This window comes from Abramis brama, assembly GCF_963993115.1.
Source record: "Abramis brama genome assembly, chromosome: 3".
Classification (NCBI taxonomy): domain Eukaryota; kingdom Metazoa; phylum Chordata; class Actinopteri; order Cypriniformes; family Leuciscidae; genus Abramis; species Abramis brama.
In genome coordinates, this window is record NC_139965.1 from 50,397,866 (window position 1) to 50,415,560 (window position 17,695).

General features: G+C 47.1%; 1 protein-coding gene across 2 annotated transcripts in view; it reads left to right on the plus strand.

Moving 5' to 3' along the window:
• Positions 1-17,695, plus strand: part of casq1b (calsequestrin 1b) — a 101,225-nt gene that overhangs the window by 55,223 nt on the left and 28,307 nt on the right. Inside the window, exon 2 of one of the 2 annotated variants that reach the window (XM_084107887.1) lies at positions 11,341-11,373. The exons of the other annotated variant lie outside the window; for it this stretch is intronic. Within the exon in view, the coding sequence (XP_083964013.1) occupies positions 11,341-11,373 (33 nt within the window). The remainder of the gene's footprint in view (positions 1-11,340; positions 11,374-17,695) is intronic. 2 annotated transcript variants of the gene reach the window in all.

Sequence of the window (17,695 nt, forward strand, 5' to 3'; positions counted from 1 at the left end):
TGCCATGTACTAAAGGGAAAAAAATAACTCCAAAAAACACCATGCTACTTTTTTGTTATTTGTTAAAGTAGCTATTATGAACTCACCTCTGAAGCCAAAGGTCAAATATGTAATTTGCTTTTTCTGCTGCAGGTTTAGATATTTAAATGAACTATTTTCCTCATTGTTGATTTCCTGAACTCATTGAGTTCTGAAGTGAAGGTCAGACCTCTCTAAACATGTTAAACATTACAAACAAGAGGAATAAAACGTTCCGGTGATAAAATTAGCATGGGCAATTCAGTTTATCTTCAGCATAAAAAAACACAGTAATTTCGACCTTACAATTCTTTCACACATCCATGGTTGTGTCACAAGTGATTCTGGTATTAAATCAGCTTAACCCTTGTGCTGTGTTGAAAACCCTATAACACTTGTGATGTTCATAGTCAAAAATGGCCTGCAAAAAAAAAAAAAAATGCTTATAAATCTCTACCTTATCACCAGATATTGGATTCAATCTTTGTGTCAGCTTGTTTTCTTTCCATTAGGACATGTTTTGTATTTATTTTTGGAACTGGTCAATCGTAGACCTTATTTATCTGAGCTTATGTACCTTTGTTTTTGAGTGAAAAAAAAAACAAAACATTATTTTTGGATATTTTTGTCAATTTGACATAAAATAGGAAAAAAATTGCACTGTTTATCACACTATTGTGCTTTAATGTTTAACCAAGAAATTTGTTTTGAAATGGTTTTATTTTGTACAAAATGGCACAAAGTCACACTTGTGGTGTTTCCGGTCCAAAATGACCGGCCTACAAAATATAGCTTATAAATATATTATGCTATTTTATCACCAAATATTGGATTCAATCTTTTTGTCAACTTGTTTTCTTTCAGTTAGTTGTCATCGATCTGAGCCACACTGATTTGAAGATAAAGTTCATCTCTGTGAAAAAGAAAGCCTGTAATACTCAAAATAGTTTATTTGTGTACATGAACGTGTGTGTGTGTGTGTGTGTGTGTGTCTGTGTGTGCGCGCGCAGGTGCACAAGTATGCATGTATCTACACATGTACAGGTCTGAGGCCTTTATTTTTACAAGCCCACATGTACATGTAAATGAACATGATGAGCACACTCCTGAATACTAATTGTTTATCTGATTTTCGACTCCCCCATTCATTTTCAATGGGTGATAATTTTTTTACCAATATAAGCTCAGATCAATGAGGCCTACAATCAATCAGTTTCAAAAATAAATACAAAACCTGTCCTAATTTAAAGAAAACAACTTGACAAAAAGATTGAATCCAATATTTGGTGACAAAAATAGAATAAAAAGAGATTTATAAGCAATTTTTTTGTAGGCTGGTCATTTTTTACCCTGAACACCACAAGTATGACTTTGTGCCATTTTCTACAAAATAAAAGTATTTCAAAACAAATTTCCTGATTAAACATTAAAATAACACTAGTGTGATTAACAGTAAAAAACAAAACAAAAAAAAAAAAACATATTTTATGTAAAATTGACAAAATTATCCAAAACACTTTTTTTCACTCAAAAACTGAAGTAGCCCACATAAGCTCAGATAAATAAGGCCTGTGATCGATCAATTCCAAAAGAAATAAAACCTGTCCTAATTGAAAGAAAAGTAAGATAAACCATTTGTGGTTTTTAGGCTTCTTTGAGATGTGCCTTGCCTCGCCTGAAATGCGAGAGTAGGCGGCTGCACTGAGGGGAGGCGTGAAAAAAGCGCAGGCAAGCCTACAGTTCTCTTCTCGCAGTGGATCTGACACCTGCGAGATCAAATATGGATATCGCTTGATTCATGCTTGTGCAGTGTTGCTAATAAACTGGATGTAATTTAAGTTCTGTTGCTTTTATATGAAAATAAATATAATGAACAAGACACCCAAAGTAGCCTACTTGTTATTTAATTCTATTCCAAATACGTGTTTATCAATAAATGTTTATATATATATATATATATATATATATATATATATATTACATTGCATAAATCCATAGACATCGCACTGTTTGGGAATATTCACACATAACGTACACATAAAACATGATATCAGAGTTTTAAAATCATTATTTATTTCTTTTTAAAGAGAACAATACATCACGGTTGTTTAAACCAATCAGCATTAAGCTGTGTCGTCAGAAAGTCGTTTCACATTAGGCTTGTTTGAGATGAGCAAAATCTGTGCAGAATCGATCACCGGTGATCAGCGCGAGATGCATGCCGGTTAGAAATGTGTCCGAGTGCGGTCCGCCTTGCTCTGATGTCATGCTGACGTATGTCAAAAATCTCTCGCGATCGCAAGGCAGATGTGTCGGATTCTGCAGGCAAGCGCAGTTGCTCTCCACTGACTGCGCTGATCAAAAGCATGATGGGAAACGACTTGCTGACGACACAGCTTAATGCTCATTGGTTTAAACAACTGTGATGTATTGTTCTCTTTTAAAATGTTTGATTTTAAAACTCTAATATCATGTTTTATGTGTATATTTTATGTGTGAATATTCCCAAACTATCTGACAGTGCGATCTCTTTGGGTTATGCAATTTAATTTTTATAAAAAAATAAAATAAATAAAAACACATATGTCTGTATTAAAGAAAAAAATATTGATAAACATGTATTTGGAATGGAATTAAATAACAAGTACTTTGGGTGTCTTGTTCATTTTATTTATTTTAATATAAAAGCAACAGAACTTAAATTACATCCAGTTTATTAGCAACACCGTGCACGAGCGTGAATATCGTGAATCCCGCGATATCCATCTTTGATCTCACAGGTGTCAGATCCATTGCGAGAAGAGAGAACTGTCCGTCTTGCCTGCGCTTTTTTCACTCCTCCCCTCACTGCAGCCGCCTACTCTCGCACACATTTCAGGCGAGGCTAGGCGCATCTCAAACAAGCCTATTGTGCTTTTGATCAGCGCAGTCGTTGGAGAGCAACTGCGCTCGACTGCAAAATCCGACGACATGTCTGCCTTGCACTCGCGAGAATTTTTTGACATACGTCAACATGACATCAGAGCAAGGCGGACCGCACTCGGACACATTTCTAACCGGCATGCATCTCGCGCTGATCACCGGTGATCGGTTCTGCGCAGATTTTGCTCATCTCAAACAAGCCTTTTGTTTTGACATGCTCCCCTTTGACATGCAAGTGTGATTCACTTGTCGTCATGTGATCATGGCATGTGCTTCCAAGTCTCATGTGTTTGTGTTATGTTGTCATTGGTTCATTATCTTGATTGTCTACAGGTCTTGTTAAGTCATCCGTCCTTGTGTATTTAATACCTTATGTTTGCCTTAATTGTTACTTTGTCTAGTAATGTTTGTGTAACTCATTGTTCGGTGAGTTTTGTTTCTGAGCCTGGTCAAGTTTACTCAAGCCCTGCCGAGTCAAGTTTTATTTATTATTTGTTTACATTGGATTTAAATAAAAATGTACTTGGGTTCTTCAAGCTCGCTTCCAGTGGATTATGTTACAATATTTGGTGATGATGTAGCATAATGAGAGATTTAAAAGCAATTTTTTTTTAGGCCGGTAATTTTTGTTACAATGTGGAAGAAACCACACAAAGAATTACAAAAAGTATAAAAACATTTTTGGGAAGTTGTTAGACTCTGGGTGAGTAAAGTCTAACATGAACATAACATGAACTAGCATTTTCGGGTACAGGAAAATCCTCTCCGGGTAAAAATGATCCAAACACAACCTAAGGTTAAAAGAAATGTGTTTCTTTTTTTTTCTTTTTCTTTTTTTCTTGTTTTATAAGATTCTTTCTCTGTCTGAGCACATGCTGTCAGATATGAATCATAGTTGAGTCATTTCAGCTGTCATATTCTCACAAATAAGCATACTTCACATCAACAATCTGTTGCTAGAAGTACAGCAAAACATTTATTTTATGAAGCAAGATAGTTATCAGAATCCAACAGAATTGTTTTTAATGGTTTTACTATTTTATTTTTCCTTTAATACCTTTAAAAGATAAAAAAAAAAAAATGTATTCTCTATTTGTGAACATTGAACAATTTGTTGCTTTCTGGGTACATATTTCACTGCACTTTTCATGTGACACATACACAAGAAAGGCTATAAGCGATACAATTTTTCTCTCCATTGCAGATGCGAGCTTGTCCACCTTGGCTGCATCTGAAATCATACACTCTCTTGAGTAGGTACTTTATTCTGGGAACACTTTATTTTGATGGTCCCTTTTGCACATTCTGTTGACTATTAGTAACTTTGCAACTACAGGAGTCAACTAACTCCTATTAGTATTAGTAGACTGTCTGCTTAATATTTGCTAACTCTTTATTGTGATGGTCCTCCAACAGACATTCTACTGACTATAAGTAATGTCTCGGTTACATATGGTAACCCTCGTTTCCTGAGGGAGGGAATGGAGACGTACGTCGTGGTGACCGACGAATAGGAATCTCGCTAGAGAGGCCAATCTACTTCGAGTGAAACTAAAACAAGCCAATACACATTGGCGTGAAATCATTTGCATCATCTGTGCAGCCTCGCAGCGTGGGTATAATAAGCAGCTGGTGATGACTACACTTCAGTTTTTTGCTGAGGAGCCAAGCCTGAAAAGCTGGTCGCCCCGGCAGGCAGCAGCAGATGTGGCGACGGGACGTACGTCTCCGTTCCCTCCCTCAAGGAACGAGGGTTACCATATGTAACCGAGACGTTTCTTATTGTCTGGTCACTATGACGTACGTCGTGGTGACCGACGAATAGAAATCCCTACCAAAGCGCCACAGCTGCTGCACCCCATCCAGCGCCCTGTGTAAGCCTCCACACCTTCTTGCCTGGAAGGACGATAGGAGAGGGCTTACACTGAGTGTATCTGTCACTGTTGTTCCATGATAACCCATACAGTGAGATTATTGGATAACACTGGGAAAGCGTGCCCGATCTGAGGAAGGGGAACGCTGCGGGAGCCACATTCTTAAGGAGAGTTATGTGGGAATACACATATGGACTAACCTGAGGGTTGTACTTCATATGAATAGTGGGTGACTTAGCCCAAGGGAAAGACACAAGCTTCCGTTTAGGAGCAGCCGTGGAGAATATACACACATGGGATCCCCGTAGGGTCAACCATATGGGACCCAGCCTAGACCCGGTTCTCAAGGATTCAGCGGATAAAGGCCTGGCACCGGACACTCCGCCATGTCCGGGACGAGGGTGTTGGAGGACTCAACAGGTTTGACTCTGGAGCAATAAGGATGCACAGTAGGGTGCAGCAAGCCAACAGAGCCGGTACTCACAGTGCTTCTACCCATTTAGGGTGAGAACACGGGAGGACACGGGCTCTACACATAGGCTATAGTATCTAGCAAACGTTTTACGTGTCGCCCAGCCCGAAGCTCTACAGATATCTGTTAGCGAGGAGCCACGTGCCAGCGCCCAGGAGGATGCAACGCCTCTTGTGGAGTGTGCATGCAACCTGACGCAACCTGTCGCAACCATGCAACCAGGGCACACCTTGAGCTTGGTAAGCCAAGGCGATGGCATCCACTATCCAGTGGGCCATCCTCTGCTTGGAGACAGCCTTTCTTTCTGCTGGCCTCCGTAACAGACAAAGAGCTGGTCTGAGGTCCTGACGCTTTGAGTTAGGGCTGGGTCTGCCTCCTCCAGGGGCAGCACTTGCAGGTTCACTATCTGATCTCTAAAGGGAGTGGAAGGAACCTTGGGCACATAGCCAGGCCGGGGTCTCAGTACAACATGGTTGTCACCCGGCCCGAACTCTAGGCACGATTCGTCGACTGAAAATGCTTGCAGGTTCCCTACCCTCTTGATCGAGGCCAGTGCAATCAGCAGCAAAGTCTTCAAGGAGAGAAGCTTTAAGTCTGCTGACTGCAAAGGCTCAAAGGGAGCATCCTGAAGTGCTCGAAGCACCAAGGAAAGGTCCCAAGAGGGTATGGAGGGGGGACGATGAGGATTTAAACGTCTCGCCCCCCTAAGGAACCTGACGACCAGGTCGTGCTTTCCAACTGTTTTGCCATCTATGTGGTCATGATATGCTGAAATAGCGGCAACATGTACTTTGAGGGTGGAGGGAGACAGCCTTCGCTCCAACCCTTGCTGCAAGAAGGAAAGCACTGACCCTATCGAACATCTTTGGGGGTCCTCTCTGCGAGAGGAACACCATTCGACGAACAGGTTCCACTTCAAGGCGTACGTACGTCTCGAAGATGGAGCTCGTGCAGAAGTGATGGTGTTAAGTACCTCTGGGGGGTAAGTCACCTAGAACCTCTGCGTCCCGTCCAGGGACCAGACATGGAGTTTCCAGAGGTCCGGACGTGGGTGCCATAGGGTGCCCCGTCTCTGAGTCAGAAGATCCTTCCTCAGAGGAATGGGCCAGGGAGGGACTGTCACGAGGAGCATGAGTTCTGGGAACCAAGTCCGGGTGGGCCAATAGGGAGCCACCAGAAGGACCTGCTCCTCGTCCTCCCTGACTATGCACAGGGTCTGTGCAAGTAGGCTCACTGGGGGAAATGCATATTTGTGGACGCCCCAGGGCCAGCTGTGTGCCAGTGCGTTTGTGCCGAGTGTTCCCTCGGTCAGGGAGTAAAACAACTGGCAGTGGGAGGTCTCTGAGGAGGCAAACAGGTCTACCTGAGCCTCCCCGAACTCTCTCCAGATCAGCTGAACCGCCTGGGGGTGGAGTCACCATTCTCCTGGGAGCACAGCTCATGACAGCTCGTCGGCCACACGGTTGAGCACATCGGGGACATACATGGCTCGAAGCGACCTCAGATGCTTCTGACTCCAGAGGAGGAGATGGCGGGCGAGTTGCGACATGCGACGGGAGCGTAGACCACCTTGACGGTTGATGTACGCAGCGGTCGTAGTGTTGTCCGTAGGGACCAGCACGTCTCTGCCCTGTAGCGGTCTCTTTAAGCAGCTCAGAGCGAGACGTGCTGCTAGCAACTCGAGGCAGTTGATGTGTCAATGCAGTTGGGGGGCCGTCCACACCCCTGACACTGCATGCCCATTGTACGTGGCACCCCAGCCGGTGGCAGAGGCATCTGTGAATACCACAGCATGCCTGGACACCTGTTCCAAGGGGACTCCTGCCTGATTGTCACCCAGTGAGTGCCGTGATGCCACGCCCATCTCGGGACTCGGCCGTGAAGCCAGTGCTGAAGCGGTCTCATATGGAGCAGCCCGAGCGGAGTTACCGCTGCTGCCACTGCCATATGCCCCAGGAGCCTCTGAAAGAATTTCAGTGGGACCGCCATCCTGCCTTTGAACGTGTTCAAGCAGTTCAGCACAGACTGAGCGCGTTGCTCTGTGAGGCGCACTGTCTGTGCGACTGAATCCAACTCCATACCGAGAAAAGAGATCCTCTGCACGGGGGGCGAGTTTGCTCTTTTCCCAGTTGACCTGAAGGCCCAGCTGGCTGAGGTGCCTGAGCACGAGACCCCTGTGTTCACATAACTGATCTCGAGAGTGTGCTAGTATGAGCCAGTCGTCGAGATAGTTGAGAATGCGAATGCCCTGTTCTCTCATGGGAACAAGGGCCCCCTCCGTGACTTTCGTGAAGACACAGGGAGACAGGGACAGCCCGAAGGGCAGGACCTTGCACTGATATGCTTGACCCTCGGACGCAAAGCGCAGAAACGGCCTGTGTCGAGGAAGAATCGAGACATGAAAGTACGCGTCCTTCAGGTCGATCGCTGCAAACCAGTCTTGGGGACGGATGCATTCGAAAATGCATTGCCCTGACGCCCTGATATCGGCTGGAGGGACCAGCTCTATCGTGTCCTTTGCCAGTAGGAGTCGATGGCCTGAAACTTGGGGGTATGCCGGGCGAACTGAATCGCATAGCCGAGCCTGATGGTCCGAATGAGCCAGCGAGACGGACTGGGGTGCGCTAACCAGGCTCGCAGAGACCGTGCAAGCGTACCCGGAGTGGGGCAGCGAGGTAGAACATAGGGACTCGGCTCTGGAGGCTCTCTCTGGGAGGCGGCCCGTAGCGGAGTCTGAGTATGCTGTGCAACACTTTCCTGGTTCCACGAGGCAGGAGGTGCAGGAGGCGGCTTGGTTGCGTTCTCGAACTGCACACTGCTGCCTGCTGACGATAGAAGAGGCAGATGAGAGTGGTGAGGATTCTCTCCCCCCACTGCTCTCTGGGCCCTCTTCGGACCCAGAGATGGAAGAACCTGCTCTTTTATTGAAAATTTGGGTACCGCTGGTTTTGAGGCCAGCGGCGGAACAAAAACAAAAGGAAAATGAGGATTTTCCACCCGGCCCTCTTCCGGGGGATGGAACAATGCGGTAATCGTCTCCTGGAGAGCAGTCCCTTCCATCTCTGGGTCGCCCGTCCTAGGGACGCTTGCTTCTGGCTTTGCCGCCCTTCTTGGCGGGGGCCTTGACGGGCGGGGCAGCCTGCCTGCGACTGGCTCCATGGCGCCGTTTAGATGGAGGCTGCTGCTGTGGCGTGGGAGCAGGGGCAGACGCAGGAGGCTGCCCTCGGTGACGAGCAGACTGAGGAGCCGCAGGCGGTGGGGTGGAGGCAACAGCTGACCGCTGCGGCAGGATGTGTTTGATGGCCTCAGTCTGCTTTTGTACAGCGAGAACTGCTGGGCGAAGTTCTCGACCGTGTCGCCAAAGAGGCCGGTCTGGGACATGGGGGAGTTAAGGAACCAGAGCTTGTCGGTCTCCCTCATGTCGGCCAGACACAGACAGAGAGGGCATTCCTGGACCACCAAAGTGGACATCGCATGACCCACCGACCGCGTGGTCACCTTCGTCGCACGAAGCGCGAGGTCCGTCGCGATACGAAGTTCCTGGAGAACTTGGGGATCATGACCACCCTCGTGTAGGACCTTCAGTGCCTTGGCCTGATGGACCTGCAGCAACGCCATGGCGTGCACGGCAGAGGCAGCTTCCCCGCAGGCCTTGTAAGCCTTGCTGGTTAAATGGACGAGTACTTACAGGCCCGGGAAGGAAGATACGGTTCTCCGCGCCAAGTGGAGTTAGGGCACAGCTGCATAGCAATGGCCCGTTCCACTGGTGGGATACGCGTGTATCCCTTAGCCGCTCGCCCCGCCATCAAGGGTGGTGAGGGAGGAGGAGCCACCGGAACGGTTTCTGGCAGTAAAAGGTGCCGTCCACATCCCCGTAAGCTCCTCATGCACTTCCGGGAAGAAAGGCACTGGGGTGGGTTGCTGAGAACCAGCGCGTGCCACCCCGAGATACCAATCGTCCAACCTCGAGGGTTTGGCGGCCCGGGAAAGCATGGCCATCATCTCTGGGTACGTCTCGGGCACCGCTGACACACCCGAAGGAGGTAGCGGTGCCGAGTCGTCATCCGTGGAGAAGTCTGACCCACCCTCCGATACAGCGATCGACATCTGGTCTTCGCGGGGAGCACCAAAGGAGACAACCGTACACACCTCGAGGATGGTCCAGCTTTCTCCAATGGCGGCTCAACTGGCTGCGGAGCGTGAGAGGTGTGAGGGCTCCTAGGGGGTTGGTTCCCCCGAAGGAGACGCACTCACAGTAATCCTCAGGTCTCCCATGTCACTGCCCAAAGCAACCCTCTGAGGGGGATTGGATTGAGGTAGAGGCACGGGGACTCCTCCCCTTTGCAGGAACAAGAGTCTCGACCGTAGCTCCGCCATGATCATCTTCCCACAATGGGTACATGACTCACCCACAAAAGCTGCCTCAGCGTGTTCAATGCCCAGACACACGAGGCAGCGATTGTGACCATCCCGTGATCCCAGGTAACGACCACATCCAGAAACACACAGATAGAATGTCATCATTAAAAAGACGCGTTCTATCTGTGTAAGCTCTTTTAGGGACTGCTCTCACTGGTGCTGAAGCACGCAGGGGAATGGCCACCACGAACACAGACAGGAATGTGCACCTGTCTGTGCGCTGTCTCTCTGCTGCTGGTCTTACCAGCCGTGAAAACGGCCGTTGAGCGCTCTCAGGCACACCTTACCAGCTGTGATAACAGCTTTTTGTTTTTTGATCAATTGACAAAAACAAAAAAGAAAGAGAGAGAGAGAGGGAGGGAGAGAGAGAGAGAGGGAGAGAGAAAAGACCGCTCACACTGCTGTGCTGTCACGCCCGCACCGAAGATGGAGAGGTCCAGAAAGGCTTGTCTTTTTTGAAGTCACTCTAGTAGAGAGCATCGAAGTGCTTGGCTCCGAAGCAAAAAGCTGAAGTGCAATCATTACCAGCTGCTTATTATACCCGCGCTGCGAGGCTGCACAGCTGATGCAAATGATTGCACGCCAATGTGTATTGGCTTGTTTTAGTTTCACTCGAAGTAGATTGGCCTCTCTAGCAAGATTCCTATTCGTCGGTCACCACGACGTACGACATAGTGACCGGACGATAGGGAACTTTGCAAGTATATGTCAACTTATTCTAACTCTAACCCTACCAGTCTACTAATACTCGACTAACACTCTAATGTGAGTTAGTAGATGTTGGTGCAACGTCCCTTATAGTCAATAGAATGTGTTAAGGGAAAAAAAAGTGAAACGCTTATTCTTAATAAGTGCTTACTTTGCGAGCCCCTAAAAAAGTATGTAGTACGGTCGCACCAATGGTGACGTCATATATAGTATGAATATGAATGTACTACATTTGCCATGTTGTCACTGTCATGTGTCCTACCAGCGTCAGTTGTGTGCTTCACTGCCATTCACAAATCCTCTCCTGCAGCCTCATGGGATAGTAAAGTGTCCATCGGATGCGCACTTCAGAATCTCACCGGAAGTAGTAGGTCATCTGGGTTCTTTTTGCCTACTCTTTAATGAGTACTGTGTGTACTCACTGTGTAAGTAAAGTGCACATATGGAGTTGATTGTGTGGTGCAAACATTAAAAAAAACCTGTTTACAAATCATGCACTATTATTAAGTATTTTGATTGCGCAAGGAACCTTGCTAAAATTTATTTATCGATAATCTGTACCTGTAATCATAATTTTGAAAATAAATACAATTGGTTGTTTTTTTTTACTGCCCACTTGTGTTTATTTCAGCTGTAAACTGCAGTGAAATGTGTGTATAGGTAGGCCTATACGTTTTAGCAGTCACGCATTTCCAATGAGCCTGGAGTTTGTTTGAATTAGTTTCTGAACATCTGTTGACATGCTGAGACAAAATAACAGAACAGAAGTGCAGGAGTCCAGAGAGGCTTGTACAAAGCAATTTCCCTCATTTCTAAAATAAATTAGTTTTTAAATCTTTAACTCTGACTAAGAGCAAGAATAGTTTATTTTATGCTCTGTTAGTTATTTTATGCTCAAATCTAAAGTCACCTGACCTTTCTCTGCAGTTGCTAACAAGCCCTGCCGCCTTGACCTACCAGGTATGTTCAAGCCCTCAAATGATTGTGTTTTGTTCTGTTCTCTCTTTCTCTGTGTTTCTCAAGTCTGGCTTATCACTAAAGCTCCATCCAAAATATCTGAATAGCATCCTTCCCCCCTCACTAGAACCACTCTAAAGGTGTTTTATGACAAATGAGCGGTTTGTAAGAACCATGGAAAGAACAAATGATGCTCCTTCAGACGTGTTGGATGTGGCCGGTGAGATGTCGCAGTGAGTTTTTACAGGATAGCACTTCCTGTGAGGCAGAGACAAGTGACCTGCTGCTGCCATTAATGCATCCGTCCACTTATTTATTTATTTTTGAATGTGCTGCTCACCCTCTAGCTTGTCACCACGTCCCAACCTCTACATCATGAGCTGTGTTAAACACAGCCTTGTTGATTTCATTCAGAAAGATGGGGACAAACTCTGATGTAGCAAAAATGTGGCGGAATGAAGCTCAAGTGTCTTGTTGTGAGTGCTGTAACTTTGACATTTGTGTGCTGATTTATTGTTTTCATCTTCGAAAGACAAATTAAGATATTTTTTATGAAATCTGAGAGTTTTCAGTCCCTCCATTGGGAGCAACGCAACTTAAACATTCAAGGTCCAGAACGATAGGAAAGACATCATTAAAGTAATCCATATGACTCCAGTGGTTTAAACCTCAATTTAATGAAGCGACGCAAGTGCTTTGTTTGTTTTGTGTATGTTGCGTTGCTCCCAATGGAGGGACAGAAAGCTCTCTGATTTAATAAAAAATATCTTCATTTGTGTTCCGAAGATGAACAAAGGTCTTATGGGTGTGGAATGACAAGAGGGTGAGTAATTAACAACACAATTTTAATTTCCGTTTCAAAAGGGAACTCTCGCTGCATCCCCTAGAGGGCACTACGAGCATGAGTCTAAACATGACAATGAACGTGACATTGACAGGTGGCAGCCTACGAAGTCACCATTGGTGCAACCTTGAGTAGAAAAGGGCACCTGTGAAATATGTCATCCTTTTTCTTGTCTTCAGGAGACTGTCTGTTTGAGCGTGTCTAAATAGGCAAACTATAGCCAGCAATAGAACTATGAATTTCAGGAAGTGTGTTCATCAGTGTCAGTGTTTCCTGACATCTGATGACACACATGATATGTGCGTTTTGTGCCTGGGCGAGGGGCATCCTTGTGGAGGCTGTATGCGTGCATTGTGAGCCCTCTTCCATGAGGAAGCTTCACTCTCGTTTGTCCCTTTTCTCGAGGAAATCAGGACAGCCATCTCTACCTCGTGGTTTAGGACCCGCTGCAGCTGAGGTGAGTAAAAGACTGAAATTGTGGGGCTCGCAAGTGGAGCTCGCCGGCAAGAACGAGATGAGCAGGATGAGGCTGTTGAGACCGAGGAGTACTCACAGCCCCCCTGCCCCACATATGATGAGCTGTTGGACGTTATGTCTCGCACCACAGAAAGATTAGATCTGCCAGAGAAGCGTGAGAAGTGTGAGCTCCCTCGCAGCTGCCTTGATGAACGCTTCCTGTTGGGATTTAACCACCAAGCTCAAACAAGTCTTCTCTATCTCCCAGATCTTTACACTGAGGGGCGGAGATCTTGGGAAAGCCATATTCTGCTTGCATCCATCGTGCACAGGCAAACTATGCTGATGTGGAGAGGATGCAGGAATATGGTTTTGTGTCGCTGGCCAGCTATCTCTGGGTAGGTGAGGCATCCACATTGAAGACGACATTTCTGCCAACTAAGCCACTGCGTGTTACATCACGTCTGAATGGTAGAGTATATGTTGCAGCAGGTCAGGCTGGGGTGGCTTTGCACACAATGGCTGTGCTACAAGCCTACCAGGATGAACTGCTTAAGGACCTGGACCAGGGCCAGGGGCTCCCCCCTGAAGATTTGGCTATCAGTGCACAAATTAGACTGCTGCCGCAATCGGTCGATCCATGGTAGCTATGGAGAGACATCTCTGGGTAAACCTGAGATGGCTACCTGGCTAAAACCTAAAAAAAAAAAAAATTATCCTCAATGCACCAGATTCGCCTTCCGAGATTCAGTGGTCAGGACGTTTTGGGAGGCGGCGGCGCACTCCACGACTTTTAAGACCTTTATACCAAGCCGGTCCAGATCTACACCTCAAGCCACAAAGGGGGCTGGCCCGTCTCCTGACTGAGGTCAGGTGGGACTCTGACACACTTTTACATCTGACCCTGAAGCTGGACCTATGATGTTTTTGGCAGTATGTTTTTATTCCAACATCTGCCTTACTGCCTGACTGTTTATTTTATGGAAGTATTTTTGGGCATCCGCTTCCTAGAGCTCTGCTCAGAAAGCGTCATCAAGTAATCCTTGGTAAGCTGTTCTGAGTGTAGGATGTTGCTAGGCCTCCTCTCACTTTAGAGAGTTGTCATGTGGGGGCCTCCATCCGCAGAGCTCCACCATGCAGTAATGCTGAGTTGTCAGGCTTTTGAGCCTTCTTGGTCAGTGTCTTTAGGACCATGGGCTTCCACTTGCTATAGAAAGTTATTTTAGCCTCCACTCTTTGAGCTTCACCTGCATCCGGATCGAATTGATTAGGCTCCACAGAGCCTCCTCAGGAAGCGGTTTTGGGCTCTCTGAGCCTACTTATCTGTCTCTTAGCTCTGGGGCATTGTTAGGCTTCTTCTCGTTATGATAATCATCTTTTGAGGCTCCTGCTTTTTAGTAGGCAGTATTGTCAAGTTGTTTGGCTCCCTTTGAGCCTCCTTGGCTTCTACTTTTATAGAAATTGCTCCTTAGAGTTCCGTCTGGGGCAGCATTGAGAGAGAGAGAGAGAGAGTCATTATTATAAGGCCTCCATCTTCTGAGCTCAGCCTAGGGCTAAGTTGTTAGGCTCTCTGTGGGGCATGGTTTGGTCTCCTCCCGATTTAGAGAGTCGCCATGTTGAGGCTTCGGCTCCTAGAGCAGTTTGCTAAGTTGTTAGGCTCTCTGTGAGCCTCCTTGGCTACCGCAGGCATTCTAAGGCCTCCTCTCGCTAGAGAGAGTTATCTTTATTGAGGCCTCTGCTCCCCAGTGCTCTGCTAGGATTAGCAATTGCGAGTTGTAGAGATATGCTAATCATGGGGTGTCATTAGGTCTCCTCTCAATTTAGAGAGTTGTCATGCTGAGGCCTCCTCCCCTAGTGCTCGGCTAATGTTTGCTAAGTTGTTAGGCTTTTTGTGATCCTCCTTGTCTGCTGCGAGTATTGCTAGACCTCCTCTCGCTAGAGAGTTATCTTATTGAGACCTCCGCTAGGATAGCAATTGCAGGTTGTAGGCTCTCTGTGAGCCTCCTTGAAAGATGTCCTTAGCGTGGGGCATTGTTAAGTCTCCTCTCGATTTAGAGTGTCTTTTATAGTTTAAACGAGTTTTAGCTTTTTCTGAGCTTTCTCAGTACTGCCCTTGGGTTGGAGAGTTTGCTAGGCCTCTTGTTTGAGGCCTTCACTCTTCAGGGCTGTCTTGAACAGATCTTCAGAGCGTTAGGCTCTCTGTGAGCCTCCTTGGAAGCTGGCCTGAATATGAACGTAGTTAGGGTTCCTCTCTTTAGAGTCACACTTTTGAGGCCTCACTTCTTGAGAAGCTCCAGTCTATGATCTCGTTGCTGGTATGCACCTTAGGGACGTGTTTAGACTCATGCTTCAGACACCGGTCACGCCGGAGGCATTCCCCATAGCTCCCTCCATGGGGACGCAGCGCCTCATTCCCCTTCTCAGGGAACCATGGTTACATGTGTAACCTGAGACGTTTTGAGTGAACTAACCTTTTAAAATATATCAACTTTAAATGTAATAATGAATAACACACTAAAGTTTAAATTATAATCACATATTTTAAATGTGCTTTAATATGTAATTCAACACATTAAAATAAGTAATAATAATAAGTTTTATTTATATAGCACTGGTCAATATTTCAAGAACACTTTACATAATTTTGACAAATAACACACATAATACAGATAATACAGATGTACAATTAGGAAACAAAAGACAGTCAGATGATCATTTAACATACAATAGCCAAGACAAGTAAGGATCTGAAAATGAAATTAAACAATAAGTTAATAAAACTGTCACAGGTGGTTGCAGGATATATTTTCCAAAACGAAGGTTTAATGTAATTAAACAGGACAGCAGAACAGGTAGCAACACACACTAAATGTAACGGAGATCGGACGAAGACAAACAGAACAGACCTTAAATACAAACACAGATTACACTGATTAACAGAACACAGGTGATACAGATGACGATGATGACTAAACAGGTGATACAACTGAACTGATAATGATGGTAACCATGGAAATGAAGGAGTGGCGGGAAAAGAACAAAGGAAAACAGGAACAAATCAAAACACAAACTGACAGTCCAAACATACACTGCCACGTGACAGTACTCCCAGTAGGCACGTCCTCGTGCCGTATATAGACCAACTGCGGAGGGAGGGGGCTCAGGAGGAGGACGAAGGGCAGACAGAAGGCAGGAGGGACCAGGGCGGAGCAGACGGTGCAGGCAGCCAGGGCGGAGCAGGCTGTGCAGGCGGGCCAGGGTGGAGCAGGCGGAGGGAGGAGTCATGGTGGAGGCAGGGCAGGCGACTCCAGGGGGCCGACTGACAGAGGCGGAGCAGGTGGAAGAGGATATCCGGATGAAGCCGGAGAGCCGACAGACCAAGGCGATGCTGAGGAACCCAAGGCGGGGATCCAGAAGGGCGCGGTGGAGCCGGAGGGACAGAGGACCAAGGTGGAGCTGGAGGGAGTGAGGAGCCCAACGGAGCCAGAGGTGAGGGCAGGCCGACGAACAACCAAGGCGGAGCCGGAGGGACGAGGGAGCCCGGCGGAGCAGGTGGACTGATGGACCACAGTGAGGGAGGTGAGAGCCAAGGTAGAGCTAATGGACCGATGGGCCGAGGTGGAGTCCTGGTCGCGGAGATCGGGGATCTACGGACCATGATGGAGCTGGAGACTGGCAGACCCGCGGCAACCCCACATCCCTGATGGTGGAATAAGGGTGAGCTGAGGGGCTGACAGGAAGCAGTGGAGGCATGGATGAGGAGATTATGATGGGAGGAGGTGAGAGAGGGAGGCTGGGTGGGAGTTCAAGAACAGGCTCAGGAACCATCTCAGGCTCGGGAACAGGCTCGGGAACAGATACAGGCTCAGGAACAGATACTTGCTTGGGGACAGACTCAGGTCTGGGAACAGGAACAGTTCTTGGGGCAGGAACAGGTCTAGGAACATGAACAGTTATTGGGGCAGGAACAGGTCTAGGGACAGGAACAGGCTCTGAAGTGGCGGCGGCCATCGTGGCTGAAGGCTCAGGCGGTGTGGCATCGGTGGCCATCGTGGCTGAGGACTCAGGTGGCGGCCATCTTTGCCGAGGGCTCAGGCTGTGACGCGGCGGCCATCTTTGCAGAGGGCTCGATAGGCATGACGTGAAGAAGCTCTATAAGGGTGGTCTCAACGGGACGAGACTCTGGAAGGGCGGCCTCGGCGGGACGAGACTCTGGAAGGGCGGTCGCGGCGGGACGAGACTCTGGAAGGGCGGTCGCGGCGGGACGAGACTCTGGAAGGGCGGTCGCGGCAGGACGAGACTCTGGAAGGGTGATCTCGGTGGCTGCTGGTGATGGTGGTTGTTCTCTGGATCGGGACGCGACTCTCACCAAACACCTGCTGATGGCTTTCCTCCAGTTCAGTCCATCGGAGGTCAATGGCCTGGTGGAAATTGGCCCCAGTCCAGAAGAGCAGCTTGAGGGTTTCATCGTCGAGGGGGCTAATGATGGCTCGACGAACAAAGTTCACCACAAAGGTGAAAAATTCTGTGCTCTCTTGAGCAATGGCAACAAATATAGCCCTGTTGTCCATATGGGCTGGTCCGATCTTCTGTCACGGGTGGTTGCAGGAAGGCAGACGAAGGCGAGGATATATTTTCCAAAAAGGTTTAATGTAATTAAACACAGGACAGCAGAACAGGTAGCAACACACACTAAATGTAACAGAGATCAGACAAAGACTGACAGAACAGAAACTTAAATACAAACACAGATTACTGATTAACAGAACACAGGTGATACAGATGACGATGATGACAAAACAGGTGATACAACTGAACTGATAATGACGGTAACCATGGAAACGAAGGAGTTGTGGGAAAAGAACAAAGGAAAACAGGAACAAATCAAAACACAGCTGACAGTCCAAACATACACTGACACGTGACAAAAACTTATTCTAAATTAATGAGTTTTGAGTTCTGTCAATCCAGGTCTGGAGTGAGGTTTTTGTAGCTTGTTCTAACTATTTAGTTGTGTTTGCACCC